Here is a 21,798-nt window from a genome sequence, read left to right as displayed (position 1 = left end):
TATTAAAATTATGGTTATATTTACAATTATGTCACTTTATATACCTTTGAGCCCCTGAAAATGGAGGTACTTTGCTGAAAATGGCTGTGATTCCTAAATGGTAAATGCCATATTTTTGTGGAACCTGTTAAAACAAAGCTGAAAGTCTGCTGAAAGTTTAATACTTCCATCACATCTTGATTGTTTTATTTCAAATCCATTGTGGTGGTGTATAAAAGCAAAATCATGAAAACTCTGTCAGTGTCTGTCATTGACTATATATACAATATATAAAAATATAGAAATTAGAAAATGTACATTATGCTACAAAATGAAAATTAAATCAAATAATGAAGTATGAATGAATGAATCCAGTGATCTTATTGAAAGATCTGTCTACAGTCAAGTCATAACCTCCTGGCCGAGGCAACAATGGATAAATGATTAACTTTGTCCCATAGTACTTTAAAGACAAACAGTGGATGTATAGTTAATGTGAATACTCTGAGATGTGAGAGATTTAAGCGTGCCGTTTCTGTATTGTGGAATACACCGACTCGACCTGGAGGAGAAAATACAAAACATTACCGACTCTTTTATAATAATAATAAGAAGAAGAAGAAGAAGAAGAAGAAGAAGAAGGATCCTGTTTTTTTCCCTCAAATATGTTTATTTATGAGAAAGGGAACCAAATTGCCATAATAAAAAATTATATCTTTGTCATATCAATTATATCTTTTTTCATTTTTTATTACAAAGTCTTAAAGGAGGGGAATATGTAATCAGGTGCTCATGCACAGGTTTCAAACACAACATGGAATATGTGAAGTTACACTTAAAAGTGGGCGGAGCTTAGTATAAATGGCCATAGTGTATAAGTGAGATGATATTTACCGGATTTTCAGGTGATTGTGTCTCTGAACATGAGGGAGCATCAGTGTGTGTCTTTTTCCCTGTATAATAAATGGTTACGACATTCACAACACAACCAATACACAATTTACACACACACACACACACACACATGCACATTCAGTATTTAATCATTAAAGTCGATATGGATCGTGTATGATTTTACCCTTATTGACTATAGCTGGGTCACCTGCCAGGACGTAAATGGCTTCATATTGATTTCCCTGTGCTGTAACAAACAAACAAACAAACAAACAAACAAACAAACAAATTCTGTTCATAATCATGGATTCATACACATCTAATCAGTTACTGCCTGATCTACATGGACAAAATCTATCTTCCTGCTTATTATATATTCAACGATGCCTCTGTCTGTACTGTAAGTCGACTGTATTATTAATGAATAATAAATTTTAAAATTTTATAAAATTTATAAAATTAATTTTTCTCCTACAGACTTCTCCGATCTCATTTCCAAGCTTCCTCTCACGCAGGTATTTAACTAAAAGGCTAGCAAGAGGTCTTTGACAGCCATGTTAAAATCTTCCTTGATCTAACATTACTTCCGTTCTTTTGCATTATTTTTTATATATTTGCTTTGTTCTTTTTATTTCAAGCATCTTTCCTTAATTTCTGATTCAACCTTTAAAAACGTAAGGCAAAAAAGAAATAGACTCTTTGTAGTACATGTTTGAGCAGGATGAGTAGTAAATTCATGAATTTTCATACATAGAATGCTGCATAGTCAACTTTACAACATAACGGAGATGATGGAACCATGAAAATATACAATAAATCAGATAAGCTGCGTACACGACACACTACACTATTCTATTCATTCACATTGTTTCAACTGGCTAATAAATCCAGGTGGAAATAAAAGAGGTGGGATTCTGCGAAAGCATCTTCCTGATGATTAAAACATGAGTGTAAATATATTAAATTTAATTCAATTCGATTTTATTTGTATAGCACTTTTAACAATGGACATTGTCACAAAGCAGCTTTACAGAAATAAATCGATTAAAAAAAACATATTGTAAATATGTGAATTTATTCCTAATGAGCAAGCCAGAAGCGACGGTGGTGAGGAAAAACTGCCTGAAACGATATGAGGAAGAAACCTTGAGAGGAACCAGACTCAAAAGGGAACCCATCTTCATCTGAGTGACACTGGATAGTGCGATTATAAATAAATACCTTCTATTATTGTGTACTATAAGGACAAATAGTGCAAATTCATCACAGTTATATGCAACTGTATATGTACAGTTATATGCATATATATAAAAAATAATCTTACTCACCTTCCAGTGGAACATCTCCTATGGATTCATAGACATGATCTGGCTTTCTGACTTTAGCAGCTGAGAAACGCAAAACAATCAGCACAAATGAGTGTTCACTAAAAGCAGCTGATTTCATGGCACTTAGAGACAATCAGTTATCTGTTTCATGGAGATTTCTCACTTTTCTTTTGGAAGAAACGTCTCCACAGCAGCAGAGCTACAAAAATTACTACAACAGTGACTCCAATCAGCACAGAGACAATAATCATGATGCCTGAAATCACAAAGAACACAACAAATCTGAGTAGAAATTATTATAAAATAATAAACATAATAAACAGACAAATTAAATTTTCAATCCAAATATAAGTTAAGAATCTACTCGTCTTCAAACAATCATTTTTGAATACTATTTTTTTGACCATATTCTTTACAAATATCCAAATTACTATGGACAGACACTTATGAGTAATTTGATACCACTTTTCTAAAGATATAGTTGATCTTTTGTTTTTTTATTCATGATTTTTTGACCCGTTGCTATGGTGATGAGGGCGCTTACGCAGCAGTGAAACCAAGTATGAATAAAATAGTTCTGGTGGAAAAGTTTACTGAAGGGGAAAGGACAGAGGACACAAAAGGCTTTCGCTTCACACAGACTTTATCTAAATTTGACCTGTGAATTCAGTTTTGTGTGCTAACGGAAAACAAGTGGCCGAGGCTGTGGGAAGGTTGGTCAGTAAAAGCACAGGGATAAACATGCCGTTTATTATTTTTGCTGTTAGCACAGAGCCGTCTCGCTCACTGACATACACCTGTGGTTATGTGGTACTTTTTTTCCTTGGCCTGCTAGGACTCTAGAAGTATAAAGAAACGTTTAAGTCATTTAAACATTGTTAAGTGAGTGTTTTTTATTTTATTTTAAATGAACACATGACTGATTTCACTCACAACATACTGACTGTTCCTTTAGAAGATATCAAGTCAGGAAAAAACTGAGTGAAGTTCAAAACTTTAACTTAAAAGTGAATTTGAGAATTGTGACAATTTTTTTAATTTATAATTATATTTAACGTTGTGGAACCCGTTCCTGTCCTCTGTGGTGTTCGCTGTGGTTTAAGTTATAAAAACAAAATTTCTGCAGAGATGGACATCAGAAAGTTGTAGGTGTAAAAACCACATGCACTGGTCTATAGATGTGGGAAAAAAAGTGAAGTTTCTATGAGTCATTCTTCACCACAAGTGGTCGAGTGTGTACGAGAAAACACTCCAGGACTGAACACTTGTTGGGTTTGACTCAACAAATACTGATAATCCTCATCATTGTACAGGAAAATATCATTTTCCAGTATATCAGGGTGCAGTATGTTGTTAAACTTACAGCTGCTTTATATGGACAAAGACATGAGAAGCTCACGGATATCATGATGATGGCATGAGATGCAATAAATGAAAACTATTTTAAATACTGAATATATATAAAATTCTAGCATTAATGTAAGTGATGTTAGTTCTTCATTGTGGATGCAGTTGTGGATGCAGTTACTGTTAGGGATTAATCAGTAGTTATATTGGTATCAGTATCAGTCTGATACCGTACTCCTTCAACCATATTTCAGGATCAAAATCTGACACCAAGTAATATAACCTGTGATGTAAGCCTAGTGTACACTGTTACGCTAATGAACACATCTCGTGAAATGACAGCGATCTGGATGCATTTCATCATTAATGATCAAAACAAAGCAGACTACAAACTGTGCTCTCTGAAAATATTAAGAGGTGGAGCTACAGCATCTTCCGACAATACACATAACCTGATAAAACATCTTCAGCATAAAACTCAGCATGAGGAGTCCATCACTAACAGCACACGCGAGCTAGGAGAGAAAAGTGTCCATAGCTCTTGTTGTTCTTGATGATCGGCTGCTATCGAACACTGATAAGGGATTCTGATGCAATGGAAACAAAAACGTACTTTATTTACAGCTGTACAGAAACCCTTTTCTGAAGTGAAATGAAACTTCACTGCAACTCTACTCTTCCCAAGCTAACTCATGTAGCTAGCTAATGCACTGCATTTAAAAGCTAAATGTGATAAAGAACGAGTCTAGTAGACTGAGTGTATAAACAAACACACACTTGTGCACTTTTCATGGCCACTGTTTAACCGGGAAACAAACAGAACTCAATAACATCTCTGACTGATTAATTCTAAGTTTCTCATGCCACTGTCATATTTACAAACCATAAGCTGGTGAAATCTTCTGTGCTGTTAAAGAAAAATAACTGGTGCCTGAATGAGATGGTCAGGATGTTTAGATGAGACCTGTTTTCTACTTGTGACAGCTTGTGGTCAGACAGAATGTGAGAAAGATGTAGACGAGTGTAAACTGATGGGCACTGCACTAGCGAGCTGATACTCAGTGGTTTTGACGAGTTGAACAGACGTCTCACACGTCTTAAATGTTGCCTATCATCACAATGTGAAGTTCCATCTTTTATTAAGCCTCTGTGTTACTATTCACATTGTAGAGATAATCACAACAGTATTATTTATTTTTTTATTAAGCTCTAATAATTCACAAATCTGCTTAATACACAGACAAAGCAAATAGGCTTAGAAAGGCTTAAACACTTCTTATTGTAGAATAACAACAATTTAATCATGTTTCCTCTAAATTAATTTCCGTACATCTTATATTTCTTATATTTAACTGAAACAGTGAAACTTTCATTTCATGTAATATTTTTTATTCATGATACCATTAGCTTAAACAGTAGCTACAGACTACAGCCGAATTTAATGAAATAATATCTGTTAATTCACCACTGGGTTTAGCGTCACAACATGGCCGCCTCAGACTCCAATGAAATGAAATGACAATGAAACATACAGAGACCAGGACTTAAGTAGGGCTGCTGATAAGGGGTAATACAGAACAGGTGTGAGTGCTCAGTGAGACATGGGACAAGGGCATGTGATGTGCAGGGGCTGATGGGAAACTTTGTCAAGTGCCGATTTCAGCATAACCATGCCATCATGTTACCCAGAAACCACAAAGCATAAACTCCTCTGTCCTGAAGATGTCAGAAAACCTACAGCTTTTACAGAAAACCTCACCATATCAACAATTACACACGTTTTTATTATGTTTTTTTGTGGAGAGTCCGTCATACAAGTCCCTGTGAAGGAGCTGTTACTCTAGAAACGATAACGTATCTGTTTTTACAAAACTGACGAGTTCCTTTAGGTCTGACTTTTCAAACCAGCAATAGGAAGTGACATCACACAGACTGATGTGCTGTATCTAAAGAAAGAAAACATGCTCTCACCCGTGTTGTTCATGGTAGATGTAGTTGTGGAGGATGTAGTGGAGGAACCTAGAAATAGAACAGACAGAATATGATATTAGAAACACATCGATACTGATACTGGTGTTGTGTATCAGTCTGATACTGTGCTCATTTACTCATACACATATTCCATACTGTGACAGTGTAATCACAGATTATTCCCATGATGTTACATGCTCTTTCAGGACATGGTGAAATGTAACTTTTTCAGAAAAACTTCTGATCATGTGTGAAAAGTGGACTGTATCTCTCATACTCACTTGTAGTCCTGATATCTTCTGTACTGCTCTTGGGAATGTTCTTTTGAGAAGCTCCATTTTCAGTGTGAGTCACTCCGGTGCTGGTTCTTCTAGTCGGAGTCGTCTGTGTGGACTTGTTCTCCTCACTGATGCTGTCTGTAGGGATGGAAGTGAATGTGAATACATTATTGGGAATGAACAGATGATGTGTTATAAACAGATACAGATATGAACAGGTATTGGTGTGTGCTTGTGATCAGGACTGGAATCCTGCAGGACACAATAAAAAATTCTCTCGAGTGGGAGGATTTTACTTTCATGTGAGTGTGAGTGAGCGTTCAGAGGACAAACAACACAAAGCACATTCATTAACACTGAAATAACTCATATTCATATCTGTTTAATACACATTATCTGTTTATTCTGAATAATGTTTTCATCATGATACATATCGTGTATCGTACAAATGTGTTTAAGTATCATGATATGATATTTGTGTCACATCACACAGCCCTAATACACACATTCACTTTACTCTTATTCACTGGTGTGTGTATGTGTGGTGTTAAGTTTCTTTACATAAACTTTCTTTTTCTTGGCTCTTTGGTTGTAACTCGTGTAACTGAAATAAAGGCTGTAAAAGTAAAGCTCTATCAGTCACATCAGCCTTCATGTTTTAAAGCCGCATTAACCCTCGACATTAACCACGGACATTTCCTCTGTTCTTTCCTCCTGCTTCACACAATGCTTTAGGGTTTAGTGCAGAGAATAAAACAGGACAAATAACCAAACACTACACTCCTGTACACACTGCATGTTCACACTGTCACTACACTTATAACAGTGGTGTTGTGTGTTGTGTTTAATGTCTAGTGTTGTGTTTATTGTATTGTCCTCATTGTACAGATTCCTGCACAGTGTCGCTTTATTGTCTTGTACTTTGTTGTCCTTTGTGCACTGCTGCTTTTTCTAATTTTACACTACATGTTGTTTGCATGCATGTGTGTGTGTGTGTGTGTGTGTGTGTTACAGTATAATACTGAGTAACGAGGTACTGTTACCACCCTGAAGTTGATTATTTTCCTATAACAGGACGTCCCCAAGTGTTTTATTCCTCTTATACCACAGTGATTTACCAAATTACAATTTTTATTTTTAAGGAATCATACAATTTATATCTATTTATAGTTAGTTCCTGTTCTCTTTTATATCACTCTCTTTTTTCTCTCTTGAAGTTAATAAGACAAAAACAAAAACACAGCTTGTCATGTGTCAGGGATTTTGTAGAGGCAGTGGATGCAAGTGCAGATTTTACTAAAAAAATGTAATACAAAAAACCAAAACCATGAAACAGGAACCATAAAGTAAACACTGGATATAAAGCAAAAACAGGCAGACTATGATCAAGGCTATGAAATACACACAACAACACATACGCATGACAAAAGCTTGACAAGGAAACATAGAGAGACAAGGAGTTAAGTAGGGCTGCTGATAAGGGGTAATACAGAACAGGTGGGAGTGCTCAGTGAGACATGGGACAAGGTCATATGATGTGCAGGGGCTGATGGGAAACACTGTAAAGCGAAGTGCCGATTTCGGCATAACCATTTCATCATGTTAGCAAGAAACCACAAAGCATAAACTCCTCTGTCCTGAAGATGTCGGAAAACCTACAGCTTTTACAGAAAACCTCACCATATCAACGATTACACACGTTTTTATTAAGTTTTTTTGTGGAGAGTCCGTCATACAAGTCCCTGTCAAGGAGCTGTTACTCTAGAAACGATAACGCATTGGAATGAGCTACTGTTTTTACAAAACTGACGAGTTCCTTTAGGTCTGACTTTTCAAACCAGCAATAGGAAGTGACATCACACAGACTGATGTGCTGTATCTAAAGAAAGAAAACATGCTCTCACCCGTGTTGTTCATGGTAGATGCACTTGTATAGGATTTAGTGGAGGAACCTAGAAATAGAACAGACAGACTATGATATTAGAAACACATCGATACTGATACTGGTGTTGTGTATCAGTCTGATACTGTGCTCATTTACTCATACGCATATTCCATATAGTGACAGTGTAATCACAGATTATTCCCATGATGTTACATGCTCTTTCAGGACATGGTGAAATGTAACTTTTTCAGAAAAACTTCTGATCATATGTGAAAAGTGGACTGGATCTCTCATACTCACTTGTAGTCCAGATATAATGTCTTTAAGTATCATGATATGATATTTGTGTCACATCACACAGCCCTAATACACACATTCACATTACTCTTATTCACTGGTGTGTGTGTGTGTGTGTATGTGGTGTTAAGTTTCTTTATATACACTTTCTTTTTCTTGGCTGTTTGGTTTTAACTCGTGTAACTGAAATAAAGGCTGTAAAAGTAAAGCTCTATCAGTCACATCAGCCTTCATGTTTTAAAGCCGCATTAACCCTCGTCATTAACCACGGACATTTCCTCTGTTCTTTCCTCCTGCTTCACACAATGCTTTAGGGTTTAGTGCAGAGAATAACACACTGCATGTTCACACTCTTACTACACTTATAACAGTGGTGTTGTGTTTAATGTCTAGTGTTGTGTTTATTGTATTGTCCTCATTGTACAGATTCCTGCACAGTGTCGGTTTATTGTCTTGTACTTTGTTGTCTTTTGTGCACTGCTGCTTTTTCTAATTTTACACTACATGTTGTTTGCTTGCATGTGTGTGTGTGTGTGTGTGTGTGTGTGTGTGTGTGTGTTACAGTACAATACTGAGTGACGATGTACTGTTACCACCATGAAGTTGATTATTTTCCTATAAGAGCACGTCCCCAATTGTTTTATTCCTCTTATACCACAGTGATTTACTAAATTTCAATTTTTATTTTTAAAGAATTTTTAATACAATTTATATCTATTTATAGTTAGTTCCTCTTCTCTTTTATATCATAGCAGCTATAAAGTCTTTCCCTCGACAGTCTCTCTTTTTTCACTCTCTTGAAATTAATAAGACAAAACGTCTCCAGATTACGTATGCAACCATGGTTCCCCTTCAGGAACTTGAGCTGCCTCGAAACGCTATGGGAACGCCTTCAGCGTGACCACGCTCTGAATCACATGTGTAATCAGTCCAATGGATGGGCGAGACGTCACGGGCGGGGTGACGTAGCAACCAGGAAGCTTAAAAGCACAAGCGGTGGATACAGCGGCAGCTTCGAGAATGAAGCAGGCGCTCGCAGGGATGCCGGAAGTATGGCACTGAGACGCAGCATCTCGTTCCCTCTGGGAACGATGGTTACATACGTAACCTGGAGACGTTCACCTTCACGAACTCGAGCTGCTTCGAAACGCTATGGGAACGAGTATGCCCACGCTGCCAGACTTACAAATCCCTGCCCAGTGTGGAAGAGCACAGCTAGGGCGAGAGAACAAAAGAGCCCGGAGGGGCTCGCATGTCGAGGCCATAGAACCCGACGAAAGTGAGGGGCACGGACCAACCCGCAGCGTTGCAGATGTCCTGCACTTCTAGTGGAGTGAGCCTTGACTGCCAAGGGTGAGGTGAGATCAAAGGACTCACAGGCCAGATAGATGGCATCCACGACCCATCGGGCAACTCTGAGGACGTATGCGTCCACTGCTCACACTGGACACAACAGTTAAGCCTCTGTTGGTCGGGCTCCTGAAAGGGAGGAGGACAGAAGGCCTGGAGCACGACAGGCCGTGGTGTAGAGGAGGGAACTTTTGGGAATATACCCCACTCGAGGGTTGAGAAACGCTTTGGCCAGACTGGGCGCAAAGCCTAAAAAGAAAGGGCCACTGACAGGGCCTGTAGATCCTCAACTCTCTCAAGAGAAGGAGGTTTACAGAAAACCTCTGCACCACAGCCAGGTCCCACGGAGGGACACGAGATTGTACCGGAGGCCTCAGCCTCAGCGCACCGCGGAGGAAACATGTAACTAGGGGGTGTCTGCCCATAAACTGACCACCATTAGGGGCGTGATAGGCAACAAAGACCGCCATGTACACCTTCAAGGTGGAGAGGGTCAACCCTGCGGAGAATCGGACCTGCAGGAACTCCAGCACTGTACCAACTGGGCAGTTAACTGGGTCGAGCTGGCGGTCTCCGCACCAAGAAGTGAAAAATTTCCACTCAGGGCGTACATGTTTCCTTGTTGAGGGAGCTCTGGATTGGAGAATGGTCTCAACAACCTCGGTTGAGAGACTGGAAGCTACGAGCCCCCGCAGAGGTCACAACCACAGCAAGAGGAGGTCCCTCCAGACGGGGATCTCCCACGGAGGGCCGTTGAGGAGGGAAATCAGGGCCGAGATCCATACTCGGCCCGGCCAGAACGGGGCTACTAACAACAGAAGGACCCCGCCCTGGCACACTCTTTCCAGAGCTCCCAGGAGCAGATCAATCGGTGGAAAGGCATACAGATGAAGCCTCTGCCAGGTCTGTACATTGTATCCAGTCCAAGAGGAGCTGGTTGAGTCAGAGAGAACCAGAAGGGACAGTGCGATATCTCCTGAGTCACAAACAAGTCCACCTGAGCCCGGCCAAACACTCTCCATATATGCTTCACCATCTCAGGGTGAAGTCTCCGTTCCCCGGGCCTCGGCCCCTGCCTCTACAGGATGTCTGCTCCCATATTGAGATGCCCAGGGATGTAAACTGCTCCAAACAGGAGTTGTTTCCCCTGGGACCACACAAGGATCTGGTGCGCCAGCCTGTAAAGGGGGGCACTAACGCACACCTTCCCGGTGGTTGACGTAAGAGGCCACCTCTGTGTTGTCGGTGCGCACCAACACATGGCGAACTCTTAGGTCTGAGAGAAAGTGTTTCAAAGTTAGAAACATGGCCATCATCCCCAGGCAGGTAATGTGCCACGTGAGATGGCGGCCGCTCCACGGACCACGGGCTGAGCAGCCACTCATGACTTCTCCCCAACCGGTGAGAGATGCGTCCGTCACTAGCATTACACGGTGACAAGGAGCTCCAGCACCGGGCCCTGAGACAAGAACCAAGGTATCCTCCACATGTCTAAGGCACGTAGGCATCGCCGTGTGATCTTGATCATGCGAAGCGGGTTTTCCCTCGGGGAGAACCCCTTGGTCTTGAGCCACCACTGTAGGGGTCTCATGTACAGCAGGCCAAAAAGTATCACGTTGGACACAACTGCCATCAAACCCAGCAGTTTCTGGAACTGCTTTACAGTGAGTGACCAGCCTTCTCTCACTCTCGTGACTGCTGTGAGGATCGACCAATCCGAGCAGGAGACAGACGTGCCTGCATCGTGGTCGAATCCCACACCACGCCCAGATAAGTGGTTCCCTGTACTGGAGAAAGCACACTTTTCTTGGCGTTTAGTCTTAACCCCAGCTCTTCATGTGGGCCAGAACAACATCTCGATGCCAAAACGCTATGTAGGGAAAATTTAGCTCATTTTGGTTAAGCTGATGTATTCTCCACCAAAATATGTAGGACATTAGCAGATCAGCTCAAAAGGGGAAATTTGTAAACTTAATATTTTAATAGCTGATCAACTATTCGTCCAGCGATAAGTTGAAACGAGTGTATTTATTAATTGTGCATGGGATATTACCTCCGTGGCCACCGGCAATAATATCTTAAATATAGTGAAACACTATATTGAGAGCACAGTAACAAGATCGGCAGTTTAAGGCAATAAATTTGAAGCACAGAGACACAAGACACTGGCCTTTAAACATCAGACGAGACTTTATTATACTAAGCTACTATACACATATACTAAACTACTACACATATATACTACACTACTACACACATATCCTAAACTACTACACACAACCAACACACACACAGACATACACATTCATACATGTAGGGATATGGAATGAGGAGAACCAGTGAGAATAATTAGAGAGTTGAGTTTTTAGACATAAACCTGACAAATCATGAGAACCTGACCTGAGTCAACCATCAACATAAATCAGCATTAATCGGTGAAAAGAGTTTTAGGTTTACTGCACCAGCTTAATGAAGTCGGGAGGTATCAATACTTGCTTTGCCTAGGTGGTGAATGGAAGGAGTTGGTGTGGGTCAGCAGGTTCTAGTCGGACCAGAGTTGGAGGATGTTAGAGAAGTTGTTGATCGTCGCCGGAGAGGGAGGCTGGAGTCTGGACGGCTGGGCGAAGGGTCGAGTCAAGCGAGGTTCGGTGATGCAAGTCTTGGAATCTTCTGGGGCAGGTTCTCTTCCTGTTCCAGCTCTGTTCTGGTCCCAGCTCCGTTCCAGTTTCAGCTCCAGCTCCAGCTCCCGCTCCGGCTCTGTTCTTTGTTCTTTGTTGTTGCGTTCCTCTATTTCTGTGTTCCTCTGTGTGTTCCTTGCTTGGGCATGCGGTTTTTATGTCAGTTTAGATGAGCCGGCCTCTTGAGGTCTTCAACCAACCGCAGGTCGGTTTGGAGATGATTGGAGAGTGGCTTGGCTGGCCCTCCAGCTAATTTGCAAGCGACCCCTCCCGGGGTGCCTCCTTTTTAATGCCCATGTAATGTGGTCTTATTTACCTTTAATGTTTATAATAAATGTATGATATGAGGTACTGAGAATTGCAAATCATCAACAGCTTCAGCACATGAAGACAAGCATGCAGATACCACACATGACATACATTAGCCATGGCCATTAGCTACTGGGTATAATGGCATGTTTACAGAAAGAAACAGACTTAATATTATACAATTCATTTAATAGTGGGGTTGTAATATAATGCTGGTTAGAGTACGTGATTTGGAGGTAACACTGGACTTCCAACCATGTGAGAAGTCGCCGTGGCTGAAGTGTAAGTTAACTCTTGCCCTCTGGTTTAATACAGGTTGTGGGAATGCATGTTCCCCATACAGATTTAACACAAACTCAACGATTATATTGAAATAAAATAAGGTAGATACAGAGAAAGAAAAGAACATTCTTAAAAGTGGAGGAGTCTTAGGCCTGGAGTCCTTTTACTGGTTCAGTTGGGAGCAAAGGTCACTTGAAGCTGAGTAGGGTGTAGTGTGATAAATCTCAACCAGTTCCCTAATCCAAACAAAAGGCATCTGTTAAGGGTGGTCAATTCGAGGTCAGCTCCACCGAGGGGTAATTTACACCCTTTTTAGGGTTTTCTGCATTCCGATGACCGGTATCATCCCTTAATGTTTTACAACCTGTCGTTGAGCCTAGACAGGCCGGAGCCATCCCAGGTCTGTTGGGTGTAAAGGAATGCCTTTGTTCTCGGCGTGGTTGTAGAGACAGTTAGTTTCCTTAGTTTGATAGTCTCGATTCCTACAGCCACCTGCTCCAATTGAGCTAATATCAACCAATCGTCAATATAATTCAGTATGCGGATGCCCTGGAGTCGCAGAGGAGCCAGAGCAGCATCCACACACTTCGTGAAAGTGCGGGGTGAGAGTGCCAGGCACAAGAACCCAATATTGGTAAGCTTCGCCCCCGAAAGCAAACCTCAGGAACTTCCTGTGTTGGGGAAGGATGGGAGTATGCGTCTTTTAGATCGATCGTGACAAACCAGTCCTCGGAGCTGATCTGAGACACGACCTGTTTGATCGTAAGCATCTTGAACTTCAGTCACACGACTGAGCGGTTCAAATGACGCAGATTCAAAATGAGACGCAGCTCTCCACCCTTCTTCGGAACAATGAAGTATCGGCTGTAGAACCCAGACTCTCTGTCGTGAGGAGGGACCACCTCGATGGCCTCCTTCCTCAGGAGAGTGTGCACTTCCTGTTCCATTACCAGAGCCTGCTCGGGGCCCACCACAGTGGGAAGAACCCCAGAAAAACGAGGCACTGGGGAACCGAATTGGATTCGGTAGCCTCCCTCTACAGTATGCAGGACCCACTGAGACACATTCGGCAGAAGTTCCACGCTGCCAAATAGTCCACTAAGGGAATCAGTCTCTCAAGACCGACCTCTGGTGTAATGAGAGCAGCTAGCTGCTCTGGAGACCTCTGAAGAGGTAGCGAGCCTCTAAGTACTGCTACGTTCCCGGGCGGAAACTGAGAGAAGCGCTCGCCGGAGATCGCTGCGCCCTGAAACACCATAGGTGGCAGGGTTGGCAGATCGATCTCCTGAGGGCACTGAGGAGAGACGGGCACCGTATGATGAGGTGTACACCGCTCTTCCCCAGAGGGGCCTGCCCTCAGAAGTCCTGGGCCACCAGGGTCAGGACTTCTTGGCCAAGGTCTTTTATGACAGAAGACTGATCCGGCTTCGAACTAGAAGACCCCGGCTTAGAGTGTTTTTTTTTTTTTTGTTTTTGCCTCCCAGTATGAGGCACTGGTACGCGGAGGGGGCTGCTCCCGCCTGGCAGCCCCAAGAGCTAGAGAGCGGCGGGGGAGGAACCGCCGTCTTGTCTGAGCTCGGAACGATGAAGTACTGGCTGTAGAACCCGGACTCTCTATCGTGAACAGGGACCACCTCAATGATCTCCTTCCTCAGGGGAGTGTTTACTTCTTGTTCCATTACCAGAGCCTGCTCAGGCCCACCAAAGTAGGAATAAACCAGCAAAAAAGAGGCGCTAGAGAACCGAATGGATTCTGTAGCCTCTCTCTACAGTATGCAGGACCGCTCTGGTGTAATGAGAGCGGCTAGCTCGGTGCCCTGAAGCGGCGGACCGGCAGGGGATGGCCAAACTGTCTGCTCTGGAAACCTCCGAAGAGGTAGCGAGCCTGCCAGTACCGCTACATTCCCGCGTGGAAACTGAGAGAAGTGCTCGCCGGAGACCACTGCGCCCTGAAGCACCATGGGTGCCCGTCTCCATTCCCTCCACTAAATCCATTTGCGAACCCCACGAGTGTAACTGCCGCTCTGCTTCGGCAGGAGCGGGGCCAGCAATGCGAGGAACACGGGTGAAGGCTCCCTCCTCAAAGAGAGCCTTCCGGGAGCGACGCGCACGCGGCGGCAAACGCTCGTAATGCGAGCAGCTGGCTCCCTCGAGAGCCGACTTTTCGTGCTCCGCTCCCAAGCAGACAATGCACAGGCTGTGTGTATCCCCACCCGTAATATAGCGAGGGCAGGGAGGAACACACAGGCTAAAACGCTGCCCGGTCTCGCCCTCATGTTTTGTCTTTTCTTTCGCTTTTGACATAATGCTTAGACAGACAATACAAAATCAGACTGACACACACAGAGCGCTTGCTGAATGACAGAAAGCTGCCGCTGTATCCACCGCTTGTGTTTTTAAGCTTCCTGGTTGCTACGGCACCCCGCCCGTGATGTCTCGCCCATCCATTGGACTGATTACACATGTGATTCAGAGCGTGGTCACGCTGAAGGCGTTCCCATAGCATTTCAACGCAGCTCGAGTTCCTGAAGGGGAACCAAAAACGCAGCTTGTAATGTGTCAGGGATTTTGTAGAGGCAGTGGATGCAAGTGCAGATTTTACTAAAAACATGTAACACAAACAACCAAAACCATGAAACAAGAACCATAAAGTAAACACTGGATATAAAGCAAAAACAGGCAGACTATGATCAAGGCTGTGGAACACACACACAACACACACGCATGACAAAAGCTTGACAAGGAAACATAGAGAGACAAGGAGTTAAGTAGGGCTGCTGATAAGGGGTAATACAGAACAGGTGGGAGTGCTCAGTGAGACATGGGACAAGGTCATGTGATGTGCAGGGGCTGATGGGAAACACTGTAAAGCGAAGCGCCGATTTCGGCAGAACCATGACATCATGTTACCCAGAAACCACAAAGCATAAACTCCTCTGTCCTGAAGATGTCAGAAAACCTACAGCTTTTACAGAAAACTTAACCATATCAACGATTACACACATTTTTATTACGTTTTTTTGTGGAGAGTCCGTCATACAAGTCCCTGTGAAGGAGCTGTTACTCTAGAAACAATAACGCATTGGAATGAGCTACTGTTTTTACAAAACTGACGAGTTCCTTTAGGTCTGACTTTTCAAACCAGCAATAGGAAGTGACATCACACAGACTGATGTGCTGTATCTAAAGAAAGAAAACATGCTCTCACCCGTGTTGTTCATGGTAGATGTAGTTGTGGAGGATGTAGTGGAGGAATCTAGTAATAGAACAGACAGACTATGATATTAGAAACACATCGATACTGATACTGGTGTTGTGTATCAGTCTGATACTGTGCTCATTTACTCATACACATATTCCATACTGTGACAGTGTAATCACAGATTATTCCCATGATGTTACATGCTCTTTCACGACATGGTGAAATGTAACTTTTTCAGAAAAACTTCTGATCATGTGTGAAAAGTGGACTGGATCTCTCATACTCACTTGTAGTCCAGATATCTTCTGTACTGCTCTTGGGAATGTTGTTTTGAGAAGCTCCATTTTCAGTGTGAGTCACTCCGGTGCTGGTTCTTCTAGTCGGAGTCGTCTGTGTGGACTCGTTCTCCTCACTGATGCTGTCTGTAGGGATGGAAGTGAATGTGAATACATTATTGGGAATGAACAGATGATGTGTTCTAAACAGATACAGATATGAACAGGTATTGGTGTGTGCTTGTGATCAGGACTGGAATCCTGCAGGACACAATAAAAAATTCACTAGAGTGGGAGGATTTTACTTTCATGTGAGTGTGAGTGAGCGTTCAGAGGACAAACAACACAAAGCACATTCATTAACACTGAAATAACTCATATTCATATCTGTTTAATACACATTATCTGTTTATTCTGAATAATGTTTTCATCATGATACATATCGTGTATCGTACAAATGTCTTTAAGTATCACGATATGATATTTGTGTCACATCACACAGCCCTAATACACACATTCACATTACTCTTATTCACTGGTGTGTGTATGTGTGGTGTTAAGTTTCTTTACATAAACTTTCTTTTTCTTTTCAGTTTGGTTTTAACTCGTGTAACTGAAATAAAGGCTGTAAAACTCAAGCTCTATCAGTCACATCAGCCTTCACGTTTTAAAGCCGCATTAACCCTTGACATTAACCACGGACATTTCCTCTGTTCTTTCCTCCTGCTTCCCTCAGTGCTTTAGGGTTTAGTGCAGAGAATAAAACAGGACAAATAACCAAACACTACACTCCTGTACACACTGCATGTTCACACTCTTACTACACTTATAACCGTGGTGTTGTGTGTTGTGTTTAATGTCTAGTGTTGTGTTTATTGTATTGTCCTCATTGTACAGATTCCTGCACAGTGTCGGTTTATTGTCTTGTACTTTGTTGTCCTTTGTGCACTGCTGCTTTTTCTAATTTTACACTACATGTTGTTTGCATGCATGTGTGTGTGTGTGTGTGTGTTACAGTATAATACTGAGTAACGAGGTACTGTTACCACCCTGAAGTTGATTATTTTCCTATAACAGCACGTCCCCAAGTGTTTTATTCCTCTTATACCACAGTGATTTACTAAATTACAATTTTTATTTTTAAGGAATCATACAATTTATATCTATTTATAGTTAGTTCCTGTTTTCTTTTATATCATAGCAGCTATAAAGTCTTTCCCTCACCAGCATCTCTTTTTTCTCTCTTGAAGTTAATAAGACAAAAACAAAAACACAGCTTGTAATGTGTCAGGGATTTTGTAGAGGCAGTGGATACAAATGCAGATTTTACTAAAAAAATGTAACACAAACAACCAAAACCATGAAACAAGAACCAGAATATAAACAGTGGATATAAAGCAAAAACAGGCAGACTATGATCAAGGCTATGAAATACACACAACAACACATACACATGACAAAAGCTTGACAAGGAAACATACAGAGACCAGGAGTTAAGTAGGGCTGCTGATAAGGGGTAATACAGAACAGGTGTGAGTGCTCTGTGAGACAGGGGACAAGGTCATGTGATGTGCAGGGGCTGATGGGAAACACTGTAAATCGAAGTGCCGATTTCGGCATAACCATTTCATCATGTTAGCAAGAAACCACAAAGCATAAACTCCTCTGTCCTGAAGATATCAGAAAACCTACAGTTTTTACAGAAAACTTCATCATATCAACGATTACACACGTTTTTATTATGTTTTTTGTGGAGAGTCCGTCATACAAGTCCCTGTCAAGGAGCTGTTACTCTAGAAACGATAACGCATTGGAATGAGCTACTGTTTTTACAAAACTGACGAGTTCCTTTAGGTCTGACTTTTCAAACCAGCAATAGGAAGTGACATCACACAGACTGATGTGCTGTATCTAAAGAAAGAAAACATGATCTCACCCGTGTTGTTCATGGTAGATGCAGTTGTGGAGGATTTAGTGGAGGAATCTAGAAATAGAACAGACAGACTGTGATATTAGAAACACATCGATACTGATACTGGTGTTGTGTATCAGTCTGATACTGTGCTCATTTACTCATACACATATTCCATACTGTGACAGTGTAATCACAGATTATTCACATGATGTTACATGCTCTTTCAGGACATGGTGAAATGTAACTTTTTCAGAAAAACTTCTGATCATGTGTGAAAAGTGGACTGGATCTCTCATACTCACTTGTAGTCCAGATATCTTCTGTACTGTTCTTGGGAATGTTGTTTTGAGAAGCTCCATTTTCAGTGTGAGTCACTCCGGTGCTGGTTCTTCTAGTCGGAGTCGTCTGTGTGGACTCGTTCTGCTCACTGATGCTGTCTGTAGGGATGGAAGTGAATGTGAATACATTATTGGGAATGAACAGATGATGTGTTCTAAACAGATACAGATATGAACAGGTATTGGTGTGTGCTTGTGATCAGGACTGGAATCCTGCAGGACACAATAAAAAATTCACTCGAGTGGGAGGATTTTACTTTCATGTGAGTGTGAGTGAGCGTTCAGAGGACAAACAACACAAAGCACATTCATTAACACTGAAATAACTCATATTCATATCTGTTTAATACACATTATCTGTTTATTCTGAATAATGTTTTCATCATGATACATATTGTGTATCGTACAAATGTCTTTAAGTATCATGATATGATATTTGTGTCACATCACACAGCCCTAATACACACATTCACATTACTCTTATTCACTGGTGTGTGTGTGTGTGTGTGTGTGTGTGTGTGTGTGGTGTTAAGTTTCTTTACATAAACTTTCTTTTTCTTGGCTGTTTGGTTTTAACTCGTGTAACTGAAATAAAGGCTGTAAAAGTAAAGCTCTATCAGTCACATCAGCCTCCATGTTTTAAAGCCGCATTAACCCTCGACATTAACCACGTACATTTCCTCTGTTCTTTCCTCCTGCTTCACACAATGCTTTAGGGTTTAGTGCAGAGAATAAAACAGGACAAATAAACAAACACTACACTCCTGTACACACTGCATGTTCACACTCTTACTACACTTATAACAGTGGTGTTGTGTGTTGTGTTTAATGTCTAGTGTTGTGTTTATTGTATTGTCCTCATTGTACAGATTCCTGCACAGTGTCGCTTTATTGTCTTGTACTTTGTTGTCTTTTGTGCAGTGCTGCTTTTTCTAATTTTACACTACATGTTGTTTGCATGCATGTGTGTGTGTGTGTGTGTGTGTGTGTGTGTTACAGTATAATACTGAGTGACGATGTACTGTTACCACCCTGAAGTTGATTATTTTCCTATAACAGGACGTCCCCAAGTGTTTTATTCCTCTTATACCACAGTGATTTACTAAATTTCAATTTTTATTTTTAAGGAATTTTTAATGCAATTTATATCTATTTATAGTTAGTTCCTCTTCTCTTTTATATCATAGCAGCTATAAAGTCTTTCCCTCGACAGCCTCTCTTTTTTCACTCTCTTGAAATTAATAAGACATGGTTCCCCTTCAGGAACTCGAGCTGCCTCGAAACGCTATGGGAACGCCTTCAGCATGACCACGCTCTGAATCACATGTGTAATCAGTCCAATGGATGGGCGAGACGTCACGGGCGGGGTGACGTAGCAACCAGGAAGCTTAAAAGCACGAGCGGTGGATACAGCGGCAGCTTCGAGAATGAAGCAGGCGCTCGCAGGGATGCTGGAAGTACGGCACTGAGACGCGGCATCTCGTTCCCCTTGAGCTGCTTCGAAACACTATGGGAACGAGTATGCCCACGCTGCCAGACTTACAAATCCCTGCCCAGTGTGGAAGAGTACAGCTAGGGCGAGAGAACAAAAGAGCCCGGAGGGGCTCGCATGTCGAGGCCATAGAACCCGACGAAAGTCAGGGGCATGGACCAACCCGCAGCGTTGCAGATGTCCTGCATAGGGATACCTGCCAGAAAGGCCTTGGAGGCCGTCACACTTCTAGTGGAGTGAGCCTTGACTGCCAAGGGCGAGGGGAGATCAGAGGACTCACAGGCCAGATAGATGGCATCCACGACCCATCGGGCAGCTCTGAGGACGTATGCGTCCACTGCTCACACTGGACACAACAATTAAGCCTCTGCTGGTCGGGCTCCCGAAAGGGAGGAGGACAGAAGGCCTGGAGCACGACAGGCCATGGTGTAGAGGAGGGAACTTTTGGGAATATACATCCTCTACAGGATGTCTGCTCCCATATTGAGATGCCCAGGGATGTAAACTGCTCCGAACAGGAGTTGTTTCCCCTGGGACCACACAAGGATCTGGTGCGCCAGCCTGTAAAGGGGGGCGCTAACGCAGACCTTCCCGGTGGTTGACATAAGAGGCCACCTCTGTGTTGTCGGTGCGCACCAACACATGGCGAACTCTTAGGTCTGAGAGAAAGTGTTTCAAAGTTAGAAACATGGCCATCATCCCCAGGCAGGTAATGTGCCACGTGAGATGGCGGCCGCTCCACGGACCACGGGCTGAGCAGCCACTCATGACTTCTCCCCAACCGGTGAGAGATGCGTCCGTCACTAGCATTACACAGTGACAAGGAGCTCCAGCACCGGGCCCTGAGACAAGAACCAAGGTATCCTCCACATGTCTAAGGCACGTAGGCATCGCCGCGTGACCTTGATCATGCGAAGCGGGTTTCCCCTCGGGGTCTTGGTCTTGAGCCACCACTGTAGGGGTCTCATGTACAGCAGGCCAAAAAGTATCACGTTGGACACAGCTGCCATCAAACCCAGCAGTTTCTGGAACTGCTTTACAGTGAGTGACCAGCCTTCTCTCACTCTCGTGACTGCTGTGAGGATCGACCAATCCGAGCAGGAGACAGACGTGCCTGCATCGTGGTCGAATCCCACACCACGCCCAGATAAGTGGTTCCCTGTACTGGAGAAAGCACACTTTTCTTGGCGTTTAGTTTTAACCCCAGCTCTTCATGTGGGCGAGAACAACATCTTGATGCCAAAACGCCACCTGCTCCAATTGAGCTAATATCAACCAATCGTCAATATAATTCAGTATGCGGATGCCCTGGAGTCGCAGAGGAGCCAGAGCAGCATCCACACACTTCGTGAAAGTGCGGGGTGAGAGTGCCAGGCCGAACGGAAGAACCCAATATTGGTAAGCTTCGCCCCAAAAGCAAACCTCAGGAACTTCCTGTTCTGGGGAAGGATGGGAGTATGCGTCTTTTAGATCGATCGTGACAAACCAGTCCTCGGAGCTGATCTGAGACACAACCTGTTTGATCGTAAGCATCTTGAACTTCAGTCACACGACTGAGCGGTTCAAATGACGCAGATTCAAAATGAGACGCAGCTCTCCACCCTTCTTCGGAACAATGAAGTATCGGCTGTAGAACCCAGACTCTCTGTCGTGAGGAGGGACCACCTCGATGGCCTCCTTCCTCAGGAGAGTGTGCACTTCCTGTTCCATTACCAGAGCCTGCTCGGGGCCCACCACAGTGGGAAGAACCCCAGAAAAACGAGGCACTGGGGAACCGAATTGGATTCGGTAGCCTCCCTCTACAGTATGCAGGACCCACTGAGACACATTCGGCAGAAGTTCCACGCTGCCAAATAGTCCACTAAGGGAATCAGTCTCTCAAGACCGACCTCTGGTGTAATGAGAGCAGCTAGCTGCTCTGGAGACCTCTGAAGAGGTAGCGAGCCTCTAAGTACTGCTACGTTCCCGGGCGGAAACT

The 21,798-nt window shown here is 42.8% G+C and overlaps 1 protein-coding gene across 1 annotated transcript; it reads right to left on the bottom strand.

Moving 5' to 3' along the window:
• Positions 1–171: 171 nt before the first annotated feature.
• LOC113545687 (uncharacterized) lies at positions 172–18,512 on the bottom strand. The gene is made up of 12 exons (XM_053236635.1): positions 18,293–18,512; positions 18,012–18,059; positions 16,088–16,222; positions 15,807–15,854; positions 7,702–7,749; positions 5,801–5,935; positions 5,520–5,567; positions 2,365–2,457; positions 2,202–2,261; positions 1,058–1,120; positions 874–932; positions 172–541 (listed from the first exon to the last, which is right to left on the bottom strand). The coding sequence occupies exons 2-12, from the start codon at positions 18,022–18,024 to the stop codon at positions 500–502; spliced, it is 744 nt and encodes a 247-aa protein (XP_053092610.1). The 5' UTR covers positions 18,025–18,059; positions 18,293–18,512; the 3' UTR covers positions 172–499.
• Positions 18,513–21,798: the final 3,286 nt, after the last annotated feature.

Source organism: Pangasianodon hypophthalmus, chromosome 9, assembly GCF_027358585.1.
Source record: "Pangasianodon hypophthalmus isolate fPanHyp1 chromosome 9, fPanHyp1.pri, whole genome shotgun sequence".
NCBI classification, from domain to species: Eukaryota; Metazoa; Chordata; class Actinopteri; order Siluriformes; family Pangasiidae; genus Pangasianodon; species Pangasianodon hypophthalmus.
The sequence above is the reverse complement of the archived record's forward strand: the minus strand, read 5'-3'. Positions and strand labels throughout refer to the sequence as shown.

Excerpts from the sequence above, each read along its gene's own strand:
- LOC113545687 (XM_053236635.1), bottom strand. Across the intron at positions 15,855-16,087 it reads AGAAGATATCTGGACTACAA|ATTCCTCCACTACATCCTCC; the intron begins GTGAGTATGAGA and ends TTCTATTACTAG. Across the intron at positions 7,750-15,806 it reads ATCTACCATGAACAACACGG|GTTCCTCCACTAAATCCTAT; the intron begins GTGAGAGCATGT and ends TTCTATTTCTAG.